The 13,634-nt window shown below is 42.4% G+C and overlaps 1 protein-coding gene across 5 annotated transcripts in view; it reads right to left on the reverse strand.

Moving 5' to 3' along the window:
- Positions 1-8,168: 8,168 nt before the first annotated feature.
- The window catches only part of RASSF8 (Ras association domain family member 8), a 93,928-nt gene continuing 88,462 nt past the window's right edge, over positions 8,169-13,634 (reverse strand). For all 5 annotated transcript variants that reach the window (XM_032986224.2, XM_042795447.1, XM_032986223.2 and 2 more), the window contains one exon: positions 8,169-12,568. In XM_032986224.2, coding sequence (XP_032842115.1) covers positions 12,447-12,568 — 122 coding nt within the window. In that variant the 3' untranslated portion in view covers positions 8,169-12,446. The remainder of the gene's footprint in view (positions 12,569-13,634) is intronic.

Consider the following 13,634-nt stretch of genomic DNA (forward strand, 5'->3'; position numbering starts at 1 on the left):
GCCAGAGTTAAGGCTGCCTGAGCATCCTTCAACATCTCCTGACATCTGAGAGAGAAGGAGCTACCATGGCCTAATAAGCTGCCATTATTAGATAATCCTCATGGGCACTTCTTGTCATCTGTAAAGAGAAATGTGTTTGTGTGAACCTGGGCTGCACGTGTTCCTGCTCCTTGGCACAACAGAAAGAAGGTGTATGTTTAGATTTCAATTTGTTCTACAGAGTGGAGAAATAAGAAAGTAAAAGATATATCTGTCTGTCTGCAAAATGTGAAATGGCTTTGCAAAATATCTAACACAACTGGTCACGGGGCCAATTCCAGCATTGTAAATTACAAGGTAAGTAGAGTTATTTAAAATGACCTTTGAGAGTAATCTGTGTGCCATGCCCCTGGAGCCATCTGTGGGAAGCGTGCTCCCATCAGTGTCCTGCCAGGCCCAGAAAGTATTTCCAAGAGTCCAGCTGTTTGCTGTGATTGCTGAACATGCCGAGTCTGCAATAACCGTTTTTAAAAGTACACAGTAATGTCATGGGGTTGCTCGAGTCCAGTAACCCCAGGGCAACACATTCAAAGGGGTAGAGAGCAATTCAGTTGCCTGTCAAAGTCAGTGAGAAGGTACCGCATGTCCCTTCCTTTTGTTTTACTCTGATACCATCTATACCTTCTCGAGGAACAAAGCTGCCTGGTCTGGGGTGGCACGCTGGAAGTCTAGGGCTACCCTAGCATTTTCACTCATGGGTACAGTCAAATCACTGGCATTTGTACAAGCCTGTAAAGAGGGGATCTCCTCCCTTTGCCCAGATGTTCCCGATGAGTCCACGTACACAGTGCTTCAAGTTGCCGTGCCTGCCCCGTGGACTGAGGGCGCCTCCATCTTGCAGGAGAACTTCAGGCTTCTGGCTGGGCCAGGAGGAGCAGAAAGGCAGCTCAGAACCACTGCCTCACAACTGCAGGCTGCACATTTGAGAACAGGAACACCCTTTTTCCCTCTGATCTATCCCCGTCACCAGTACTGCGAGGTAGGTGAAACTGCAATTCAGCCACGCACTAGTGAACTGTAGCAGGAACACCACTGTGAAATGCCAACTTTTTTGGATGTATGGTTTTGAATCACTGTTGGTTCTTGGGTGGCTTCAAATCTAAACATAGTCACAGTTGGCTCTTTCTAGTTTTGCTGCACAGCTTCCCTAGCAAAACAGGTAACTTGCATATACTGACAAGAGGAGAGAGAAGCTAAGTACAGTTATCTGAAGAAATCAGAACAGACTCAAATTTTTAACCCCGAGCACAGCCACCCCAGAATCGCCTCACTCGGATGGATTTCCTTTTACTAATACCGCTCAGTTACCTTTTCACCTTCTGGCTTTAATCACAGAGGCAGCGAAATGCAGTGAGCCTGTCTCCTGTGCATCAGAGATCGTGTGCATTTCTATAGCCAAAATTAGATGGAACAATGCCGGGAAGATTTCCCTTATTCTTAGTCCAGGCTCTAAGAATATTTTACATCTTGAAGGTAAAAAACTGATGGAGGTAACTGGAGTCTTGATGATCTGCACAACAAGAAAACACAAACCTTACACTTTAACATAGAATAGCTTGTTATTATCGTTGACTTCCCTGCTTTGCAGTCCCTGCCAAAGAACTTAAAATAAGTGGATTTAATTCTGCAAGGAGCTGAACTCCCTCTGCACATGCTGAAACCAGTGTACTAAAATCAATGGTAGAGGAAGACGTTAATATTGCAGAGTAAAGCTTTAAGTTTAAAACAGACTGATCAGATCTCAAAGGTAAAAGCTTTACTGGTGCAATACTTGCAAAAGGAGAGATTAAGAGTCACTTCTTTTGAAGTGCTTACATTGTTTAGTTTGGAAGGGAGATAAATCCTCTGCTGTCAGGAAGAGGTTTAACCTCTGACTGAAGGGTTAGGGAAAGCTTCCCCTCCGAGTAGGTTACATGGTAACTCCAGACCAAGGGTGCTGTTTCCCACTGAGCTGCCTGTGCCCATTCCAATCTTGCTGTGGAGCCAAAGGCTGAATGCTAGGCCAGATGGCCCTCCAGCCTGACTGAGCCTTTGTGAGGCAATTCTGAACTTCTGAACAGACCTTTTAGAGAAAGATCCACACACAGAAGCAGGTACATGGAGATGAAGGGCATGTACTTCTCCTGTGAAGGCCCCTCACCTCCCTGGGCCTTAGTTTCCCAGGCTGACAAAAGGGATAATGATATAGTGACACATAGATGTGCATGTGCACCTATATAAAAAAGATGTATCTGCCTGGGATCATTGCTATTCAATGACAGTAAAATAAGAAAACAGCCTAAAATTCCCAAGAAATAAAAACTGTGTTCCAACAACGAACAAAGACATGTCAAGCAAGCAGTGTCACCAGGTACTCGTGCTTCTCAGGCTCCCAAGCCTGCTTTTGTGGTTGTTCGCGGTGCCCAAGTGTGTGCTTGTCCTGTGTGACTGCATGCCTGGGACAGGCCAGGTCTATTTTTCCTGCCAAAGGAGAGATGCGTTCCTAGAAGTGGGTGCTTCCTGCTCTACAGTTCCTCAGATGACCATGGACAAAGGTAGCAGCAAGAACTTTATTGAGCGGGACATAAGATAAGATGCCGTGGGACTGATTATTCATTGCCTTGTCAAATGCCGGCAGCTGCACTAATTATTACCTAAATGGGTTCAGACGGCAACATCTTAAAATGATCTTTAATCTCAGAACTCAGCAGTAGGGTTGAGTCTCTGTGCTAAGGCATGCTGAAGGGTGTTCAGTCAGTGCAGGTCTCCAGAGTAACTGCAGCTAAAGTATTTGTTGGTCAATTACATTTATTGGGAGCACATAGAAAACACTTTTGAATTGGGAAACAACCAAAAAAAAGGAACCTCCCTACAATTCTAACTCTTGCACACTTTATTTCTTCAGTCCCTGATAGCAAAGGGCACTTAGGTATCTACAGAAAACCGTGAAATGGCAACCTGTCATGGTGGATTACTAGTTGCTTGCACATCGTTAGATCATCATCGGACTTGTGGAAACACTGGAGCACTTAGGTCCGTCAAACAAATTTCAGCCTGCTCAGTCAATCATTTCTATCGATTAAGTACAACACACTCCCAAGTAGCACTTGCAAAAGGGATTGAGGCTGCCTCTTGTAATAGCATCACTTTGCAAGAAGAATAGAGTTGAGCAAAAGCTGAAATGTGAAGGTTTTATTCCTTTACTTGCCTTTTCACCTTGTTAGAAAAAGAAATCCCTTTAAAACTAAACAAGAATACACCTTCAGAACCCCCCAACTTCCCTCAGCACACCTGCATCTTGCACTCACTGCAAGATACAACTAACTCAGAGTGACTTCTTGTCATCCTCTTCGTACGATATAAAAATATACTTCATTGCAGTAGTACCTAGATGGCACGGCCAAGATCAGGACCACATTGTGCTAAGTGCTATTTGCCAAACAAATAGGAAACGAGATGCTGTTCCCCACCAGGCTCGCTGTATATATAGACAAAGTCAAAGGGGATGAAGCAGTATTATCTCAAGCTTACAGCTGGGGGACTCCAATCCAGAAGGATTACAGTAGCTTGCCCAAGGTCACACGCAGGAAATCTGTGGCAGAGCTGGGAAATGAAACAAGAACTTCCCAGTCCCAGGCAAATACACCAGGTGCAGGATAATCCCTAAAATGGAATGTTCCAACCCACATCTGTATAAGTTTCAGAAAGCTACCAGGTCTGAGCCATCCTCACAGGAACTGCATAATTTGTGCATCAGCTACACACATGCCGTGACTAGGACATGGTTCTTTATAAATATCATTGTGTCCTTTCTTAAAGAACATATTTAAAGATGCACTGTTGTGTATTTTACGTGATGCTCCTATCACGTGCTATACGTGACTAGAAAATCTGTTTTTCAACTAGCTGCGTGGCTATGCTGCTCCAGGCATGCCAGCATGTATTGCTGCCCTCTCGTGTAGACCTTGTTGTAATTGCAGTGTTGTGACAGAGTTGAGGGGACGAGATTATCTGGTACTCTGCATCTAGTGTAACCTTTCACACCAGCCGCACAGCGAATGGCCATTGTTACCTTTCTCATTTAGCCATGTCACTACTGTCTGATCAACACTCATTTTGTACATGAGACAAGCTACAGGACAATGGAGAATCCAGGTCATAGTCTTGGAAACCATGATGCAGATTTGCTAGGTCAAGAGAACAGTTAAGACAACTTTGTAGCAGCAAAGCGTAGTTAAAGGGCAGCTGGTATTCTCGGGTTTCTCTTCAGCTTTTCAGAAGGGCCGGTTCTACCTCGTTGATCAAAAGTTCACCTCAGGTTGATTGTGACTGTTAAAGTCAAATTATCTTTTCTGAGCACATAACATTTAATGAAAAGCAGTTTGGTACACCCAATAAAAAGGATATGCTATTGCAGGTTGTGACAGGTAGTAATTTATGAGAAGCTTCATAGGCAACAACGAAGAAATTCCAGTTATTCCCCACTTAAAGGCCTGGCCTGAATTTTATTTTAGCAACAGCTACTGCTAGTACCCTGTGACACCACATCAGTGGCTCTAAAGCTGGATAATTCCTTTCACTTTCCATCACCTGGGTAGTGAAAGGGACTTCAGGGTGAATACTATTCAGGTTAAAGGAATTTTGTGATGTACATCCCTCCTCCTCTCCCCCCACCCCCTTTTTTTTTTGTTTGTTTTTGTTTGAACCAGAAGCACTCCCTTTTAAAATACCTAGGCAGGTAATTATTTGCACTCCTTTGTGTTTCACTGGATAAGATTTTTTTAAGCGGACTTTCCATAAGCCCAACTGGAGCTCCTCTGAATATTCTTCTTCAAACTTTTGCTCATTAAAAAGAAACTGCAGGAAAGTTTTCTTCCCTCCACCTTGACCCAGGATCGAATATTAGGTCTTTTATATTGCATTTTCTCTCTAAGTCTTCCAATTACTTACTGCCTTCCTCCTTCTGCAGAGTTGTAAAGCAAAACAAAGTGTCTAGCTGAAACAAGCAGAAAATAGCATATGCAAAAAAGATGTACAGAAAGGGAAAACTATAGCTTGAACAATAGCATTATTCTGTATTTTGCAGGAACAGTATATATGAAAGCATGCTACTGGGGACCAAACCAATAGGTAGGTGATTAATAAATTACCTTATGAGAGAAGGGTGTGGGACATAGATTGTAAGTGTTGCAGACCAAATGTGTGTTACTGTATAGGAATCTGTCCTGTTGATTTGACTTCACACTGTTTTCATAACTCTGCTTCTCCTTGATATACCTGTGGCTCAGAGGACTGGAAACTGAAATCAAAGTCTCCTTTACTTTACCCGTGTGGACCAAAGCAAATACTGGAGATTAACACCCAACTGCCAGTTCTCGCAGCTGAAAACCCATTCTGCTGTATTTCACCTCCGTCAGCTTCTAGGTGACTGAACAAAAAAGTGTGATGATACTGTGATGACATTCACTCTGCCAGAGATCCCTGCAGCCTTTCCATGGCCAGGGATTCAGATCAGAAAAGCCTCTAGAAACCAAACTTTAGTTTGCACAAGGGATGGATGTCTGTCTTAGCCAGGATTCAGTGCAGAGCAAATACACATTCACAGGAGAGGAACACCAGGGCTGGCTGGCTGACAGCGAGGAGGTTTCTTGCCCGGGGGGAGACACAGACAGACCCACCAGAAGCGGCGTGAGGACACCGGCAGCGTCTGAGTCGACCAGACAAGTGGTGACGTCGCTCAGGTAAGTTTATCCTCTCTGTTTGCACCAAGTTCCTTTGTTGCACTAGCACAGGCCAAAGAGGCTGCTTTTGAGTCACCCACTGGACAGTAGCTCATGTGTAACAAATCAACCCTGCAGTTTGGTGACCTGGCAGCACACGGAACAGGAAACTCACTGCAAAGGATGGAAATAAGTACAGCACACACCCACCTAGAAAAATGGAACAAAAGAGACCAGCTGAGATTGTCTCCATCCAGTATTTCTGGAGAAAGTTAATGATGAAGCAGTGGCTGACCTAGAAAATACTCATTAATACTAGCTACAATACCAAAGGTAGCAAATATAAAATTTTCCGGAAAGGGACTAATGGGGACCATTGCTCATTGTGCCCTACTTCAGACAACTTAGTTGAAACAATCATTAAAAATTGGGATTATGAAGAAATACCACCTAGCTGACAAAGACATGATAGGCAGAAGAACTCAGTACAGCTTCTAAATGAAATGGACCATTGATCTGGTCTGGTTTGGCAAGTTATTAGTGGTCCAGTTACACTGAGCTAGTTAGTGCTGCAGCAGTCACACACAGATATACCACTTTTCTTCTTTAAAGGCAAAGCAAAAGAGCAGAACCAGTAGCTGTACCCTTGTCTCTGCTGAGCGTGCTGGGAAGGCTTAGTTACCACAAAACCCAGACAACTGACTGGCACAGAGCAGAAAAGGGCACCTTCCAGGAGCAGAGGTCCTCTACGACTTACGCAGTCCTGCTAGGGTTTCAGTGAAGCTCATGACGTCCTTCATCTTATCGCCAGTCAACCGTGCTACTACTGTTAGCTCCTTTCTCCTCACATTTGGTGAGGTTAGGCTCCAGTTGGCTTAGGAAAAGCCATTTGTTGGGATATTAGACCAAGGACTGTAGCTGGATGGCTTAAATCACAAGTCCCCAGCTGTAGCTACTTCCCTGCCTTGATTAACTCAAATGACCTCAAGCAATCTTCACAGGCCCTCTGCTCTTCATCAGAAGAACTGAGTCTGAATCAGGTCTTCAGTTCCTTGTTCAAAGGTTAATTTCTTCCTGCTCCCTGAAGCATCTGTGCACCTTGTATGTGTCGTGTGAAGATTCTGTACATTCAATTCCCCTCCCTGGTCATCTCTGAACAAACCCCTCTTTGCTTTAAGTTACACTTCCTCTGAGTCACTGACCAATTCTATCTTTTAATATTAATCTTAGTGACAGTTCCTCGGGTGAAAACAAGCCACTCCATTCTCTTGTAGTTCTCGGGCTACAGCTGAGTAAAAACACAGCATGTGAACACTTTGTGGTAGCGTACCTCTCTTGTCTGCCATAGAGGCCGCCCCACACCAGCCAGTTGTGTGTCCCACACCTCCAAATGAATTGCCATTTAGGAATGTTCATTGTTTCCTAATGCTTGACACACGGCCCTTTCTGAAAGTGTTTGAGCTCTAGACACACCAAGCGTTACCCGGGCCTGCTTTCAGGCAGCGTGTTCTTTGACAGAGTTCCAGCAGCTGTATCGTGAGATGTGTGCAAGATGTACTGTGCGATTCCAGCCAACCATGAACGGTAAAGACCCAAAGTTTCAGCGGGGAATTTATTGTATGGGAGCATATCCAATATCTTTTGTCAATCATTCATGAGAATAATAAAAAATAGAAGCTTTTTAAATGACAAAAAATAGTTACATATAATACAGATTTTCATCTTGCATTGAAGCAGAGCAGTAATAAAACGCTCACTCATGTTTTCACAGTCTGTGTTGCTTCTCTAGATTAAAGCATCAGCAACTCAAATCTTCCAGTCAGAACCCCTAGTTAGTAGTTTCACGGGGTGATCCTGAGGGTGAACATTCTCTGCGGTTTGAACACCCTTTACAAGTAGAGCAGGCACACTTGATTCATTTCAGAACTACTAAAATTTTCAGAGGTACCAGCTACACTCGAAACAAGGCATCCTTGCTGCAACTGAAAGATTTTTATATCAGAACGTGCTTTTAGGCCTGATTCAGAAACACATCTGGGGAATACTCAAGAATGTGCTTAATTCCCATTTGGTTCAAAGGGCTCCAACATGATCCTTTGTGACCACCTCTGCTTGTTCTGCCCCTCACAAGCACTGCACGCTGGCATGAAGCACGAGCCAGTATTTCATCACAGGTGTAAGTTGCTTGCAAGACCACACAGGATTTGAACATTCTTCAGCATTCCATTTACCTGAGACCTAAACGCATTTGCTGCATGCACAGCTTTATGTATATACTACACACACTCACCCCTAACCCCTCCCCACAATATTACTGCAATAATTCTTTGCTGGCATATCAGTTTATATACCAAGTTTCACTTAGTTTTCTATAAACATAGGAAAAAAACACCTGAAGAGAGCTAGGACAGCTTTCAATCAGTCACTATATTGGCATTGAAAGCTTTATTTTGAAAACTTTAAGCAGCAATACTGAATAAATAGACAGAATGATTGTTTTGTCATCTCCATACAACCGATGGCCTTCATCCAAAACATTAAAATACTGTAGCAAATAGAATAAACATGCATGTTTCAATGTCCTTAAAAAAAAAAAAAGGTGTAATATAAAAGTAACACTTTGACACTTATTTTAATACAGTACAGACCATTAGAGACTATTTTCTGGAAGAAAAAAAATATCTGAATACAGGTTTGTTATTTACATGGATCATTAAGGCCCAATTCACCCAAGTTAATGCACATCAGGAATTTATATGCTTTAAGATAACTCACTAAAAATTGTAAGAATTTTTTTGCTCATACAATCCCAGTTCACTAAAACAACGCAATACTCTTCACGCTAAAACCAAGGCAATTATTGCCCCAAGAGGAGAGTTTTATTTCACTACACAGTCTTTTCTCTCTTACTTCACAATGAAAGTATGTTTGCACATTGCCAACGCTAGTGGTAGCTCTCTTCTTCAAGAACTTCCTTCCAACTTGCTCGGGTTTAGAAAGGAAGTAATCTCAAAGCAAACATACCATTCCCAGAAGCAATTCAGGCACTTGGGAACCTAAGTCCCACTGAAAGATAACGGGAGGCAGGTTCCTAGCTGACTTCTCAGTGGGACTTGGGTTTCTTCCATGCTCGGGCATTCAGAATGTTTACCTTGGCCTTAACCTATTGGCTTTTCAAATGGTCAAGCCCCCATCCTCTCCCCTAACAACATAGCATCACCAGCAAAAATGAACTGTATCCTCATGGATGACAGAGGCAACACAGTTAATTTCCATTAGTAATAAATTACAGGAGTCCTCCATATAAATTCCCCATGCACTGGAAAATAGTGCTTGTGTATTCAACTATTTAACGCAAGCAAAAAAACCCATTTTTATCATGCTGCCCAGTAAATAATATGGCACTTGTTAAAATTAGCCAATGTAGCTTCCTTTCTGCTAATGCCCCATAAGTAGGTTTGAAACACTTCCGAAAAGGAATTTTTCTACATTTGTAAAGAAAGAGTGAGGTTCTGCAGTTGATCAGAAGCAAAAATCTTAATGCCAGTGTGAAGAATTTTTATCACTGTAATACATTGTTCATTTCACATTTAATGCAAGGGCATGCTTTTTTTTTTTTTTTTTTTTTTTGGTTTATTTACAGAGAGGGTGAAAATGCTACAGAACTTCAGCCTGGGTGAAATGCAATAAGCAAGAGGAGTATGGTGGGGGCAGAGGAATTTGTCAGTGTCTCACAAATGACAAGTTTGGATACCAAAGCCTCTCCTTTGCCACAGCAGTGGCTGAAACTGTAAACATTTTTCAGATCTTCTTGACATATGCTGAAGCCCTGACAAGGAGGGTCCACTCTGTGGTGATGCAGTGGCCGCTCCTCAGCCAGCTCCAGGCTGGCCCCTCTGTCAAACAGCTGCTGCAGTCAGCAGGTGCTATTTTTTAACTTAAATGGCAAATTTCTTCCTTGATTCTATTACAAAGCCATAAGTTAAGCCCTCCAAAGCTGCTCTTACTCTTCCTTTTAATCCTTTTTCTCCTCCCTCCATCTTAAAGAATAACCCGGCAGAGAAAGAGGGCAGTTTTTATGGTGCAAGAGCCTAATTCAGCTCAAACTGACATCTGTGGGAGATGGACCAGTCACAAAGTATGACAAAAACATTAGCTAGGTAAGCATGCTGATCTGCCTTAAAAGTACTTCATCTCAGTACAAGACTGAAATTGCCACAGGCTTTTCCTTGTTTCCTCCCTACTCCCATGCAGCATAATTTGGGCCAGACTTTGCAAGGTGCTGAGTGCCTCAGTTCTCTAACATCAAGAGGTGCTGAAGATGCAAGATATCCACTGGAGAGGGCCATTTATTTCTGTAAATTGAACCCAGAATGTAAGGCATATATGCTCAAGTACCTTGGACAGATATTGTCCCCAAACTATGTATATTTTACACTTTTTAATATATATATATATACACACATTTATTTCTTTTTTTTTTAATACAAAGTTATGGGCACAGTAAACATGAGCACAGAATTGTGATAAGCTAACAGTAAAATCTGTGAGCACTGCAAAGATTCCTCAGGTAGGAACATCTCATTTTCCAGTTTGCTCACAAGGGGAAGAAAGAAATAGAAAAAAAAAAAAAAAAAAAAGACCTGATAAGTTAAACAGTAAAAATTCAGAGTCCATTTGGAAAGGTCCTTTATATATTCACAGCCTTATCTGTTGCTGTTAGTCTAAATACAGCAGCATTTTTAGAATATATGTTGCCATTAGTAAGTGGAAAGGGGAAAAAAAAAAAGCATTAAACACTCAAGAGTCCTTCATCTTCTACTGTATCTTACAAAACTTCCATTTGTCAGGAAGCTTCTTTTAAAAAAAAGAACAAAAAACAAAAACCAAACTTAAATTAACATTTATCTGCACATCAGTAAATCAACACTGGAGGATGCTCGGAGTTAAGGATTCTTAAGTATTTTATATGGCAAAAAGCTTGGAGTTCCCTACCAGTGGTAAAATCCTGACCCTACCAAAGGCATCAGGAGTTCTGTCATTTTGCCACTGACTGGAGTCCAGGTATTCAATACTGCAGTGAAAGCACAGTGACTCCCCTCACGTCAAGGGGATCTCAGAAGTGTGGATGCTGGTATGAGTTGCTGTTAGAACAGGAAATCCAAATGCAAGTAGGTAAGGCCCAACCCCTCCTCTAACTCCCCCACGAGGCCAGCCTCCTAACCTACAGTGTCCCACTGAGGCCAGTCACCTCTCGACAAACTTAGTGTCCCCTTTAGCAATCTCTCTGTTCAAGGCCTGTAACCAACATGCTACTTGGTAGCATCTTCCTTTCTGCATGGAAGTCATTTTGTCTAATTCTTGCTTCGCTTTGACTGCATTCAGTGACATCAAGATACAATAATGTTCTTTTTTCACGTTTTCTAAAAAAATTACTATCAAATGTATGAATTTCCTGTTTGTAAGCTTTATATTCTGTGACTGAGCAGCAGTATGTCTTGCAAAGGGGCTAAACGTCTAACCACTGAACACTGGGGACCCAGAACGAAATCCTGGCCCCACTAAAGTCAGGAGATGCTCTGCTGTTGACTTTATGGGACTGCCAGGTTTCTTCCCTCCACAAAACTTGAGTGAATTCTGGAAGGCTGGAAGAGGATTGCTCACTTGTTTTGTTGTTTTTGTTTTGTTTTGTTTTGGTTTGGGTTTTTTTGGTGGTTGTTTGTTTTTTCTCCTCCAACAGCAAGATTTACTGCAAAACAAGAACACTGTAATGGCTAGTGGAAAAAATAAAGTACAAAATCACACACAGTGAAAGCCTCCTACTCTCTTTTGGTAAGATATATGAAGACAACTTCTTACACTGTTCTTTTCTCAAAAGGCATATACAATGTGGCAAAATATTTCAAATATACATTCTATATAATAAAATATCATCTAACTAGTGCATCTGCAATCATATGCTGGAAATATTTTTACCAAGCCAAGGTTTAAATTCCATAAATCTTTTGAACACTAGGTGCTTCATTCAAGGCAGATTCAACAGCAAGTAAATCCCACAAGCTCACTTTTCAAGCCTTAAAAGGTAGCAATGGATGGAACATGACATATTATGACCTACAACAGAAATTAACAAAGTCAGTGGTGAGAAACCATTTTAATGGTTCAGCACTCCACCAAACTCTGCATTGCAAGTTGTTCTACTTGATCAAATGGTGGGTGTTTGTACACAATTTATAGTCACCTTTTCAGACTGACATACAGCCATACATGATTATTCACAATTAAAAATAAAAATATAAAAGGTCAACATTCACACGTCCATTGATTAAAGGGAATAAATTAAACCTCAGGTAAGTTGCATACATGGTTTCCTTCACCCTCAGTCTTTTATTTATGCCTATACAAGGAACAATACTTTCCCAAACACTCCTGAAGTGGCAAAAACAAATGAAGGTTTTTGCACTCTAGCTGTGTTGACAGCAAGGTCATCCTTGCCAATTATGAATCGAGACAGCTCCTCTGTCTCTTCAGCATCAGTGCACAGGGTATGGCTCCAAGTGGTGTGTTAGAGGAAGAAGTAAAAATAATGTGGTGGCTTAAAGAAACAAACAAACAAAATCTTCTTCCATTCATCATTGGCAGAATAAAACAAAAGTGTATCTTGTCCAGGGTACCTTGCTAGGTCCTCTCCAGAAGAGGTATGTACTGTCATACGTAAATGCCCTCCGGGTTAAAACCAGACGACAGGGGATTCTGTAGAATCCGAAGGTTACTGGGGAGTTGCCTCGATGAGCCAGGGCGCTTCAGTGACCCAGACTGAAATGCTGGCTCTGCACAAGAAAAAGGGTGGTTAGAAACAGTCATTGTCAAGGGTGATGTCTGTAGAACACCTCTCCTTCCTGCTCAGTCGCTTAGTGCGACACAGAAAAACTAATACCACATACAACAAAAAATACAAATGCCTGACTAGGAAGCGATGAGATTTAAGGTGCACACTTCCTGCTCATTTCAAAACAGAAAGATATACCTACACAACGTAGTTATCCTCCCACAAGGACCATATACATGCAATATATTTTTACAGTATTGTGTAGAAAGAGTTTGTACCTATAACGTAATTCAAAGCTTCAGCTTCCTGCCTACTTCGAAGAGAAAGTTCATACAAGTGCTGACACGTAAGGCCTGGTTGTCTTTTCTCCCAATATCTTTTGGTTAGAAAGTTTTCTAAGAGGAGAGACAGAACCAGCTAAGGGGAATGCTGAGAGAAACAGGTCCCTTGCAAGCTGGGTGCTGGATAAAGCACACCACAGCAGAGGCTGAGCCACAGCAAAGGAGCCTCTGCTTGTGCCACAGCTCTGACACGCCTTCAAAGCGCTCCCACGTTTCTGTCTAGGTAATTCAGAGGTGGGCACGTGCAGAATGCCCTGATCTCACCAGGGGCAAAGTCAGGCTGCACACGCTGTATCTGTGCAGGACTTCTGGATGGCTGGCAGCCCAGCGGCATAAACTCCTATTCCCACGCAGCTGCTGCCTGGGATTTCCTGGAGATCCAGACACATTTCTTTTTCTACTTTGACAACACACCCCTTCAGAAGAGGAAGAACCCAGATGAACAGCAATGTCAGACGTGCCATCAGGTTGTGTGCCAGCTTACACGCCTGCAGCCATCGTGGCCACGCTTGAAAAATACTGGCCTAATGTGTTACTGATGGGACAAGCACAGGCCTGGGCACAGCGAGAGGTAAGCTATCTACATACTGCACTTTATCTGTAGCTTGCTAAACCCTGGGAATGAAAAGAAATATTTGACACCGTGTGTTCTTAATATTTTGCTGACTTATTTGCTAACCGAGCATTCCCTTCGTGTGTAAGTGCCAGCACTGATGCAGCAGGTAA

Source organism: Tyto alba, unplaced genomic scaffold, assembly GCF_018691265.1.
Source record: "Tyto alba isolate M040663 unplaced genomic scaffold, T.alba_DEE_v4.0 Super-Scaffold_21, whole genome shotgun sequence".
Classification (NCBI taxonomy): domain Eukaryota; kingdom Metazoa; phylum Chordata; class Aves; order Strigiformes; family Tytonidae; genus Tyto; species Tyto alba.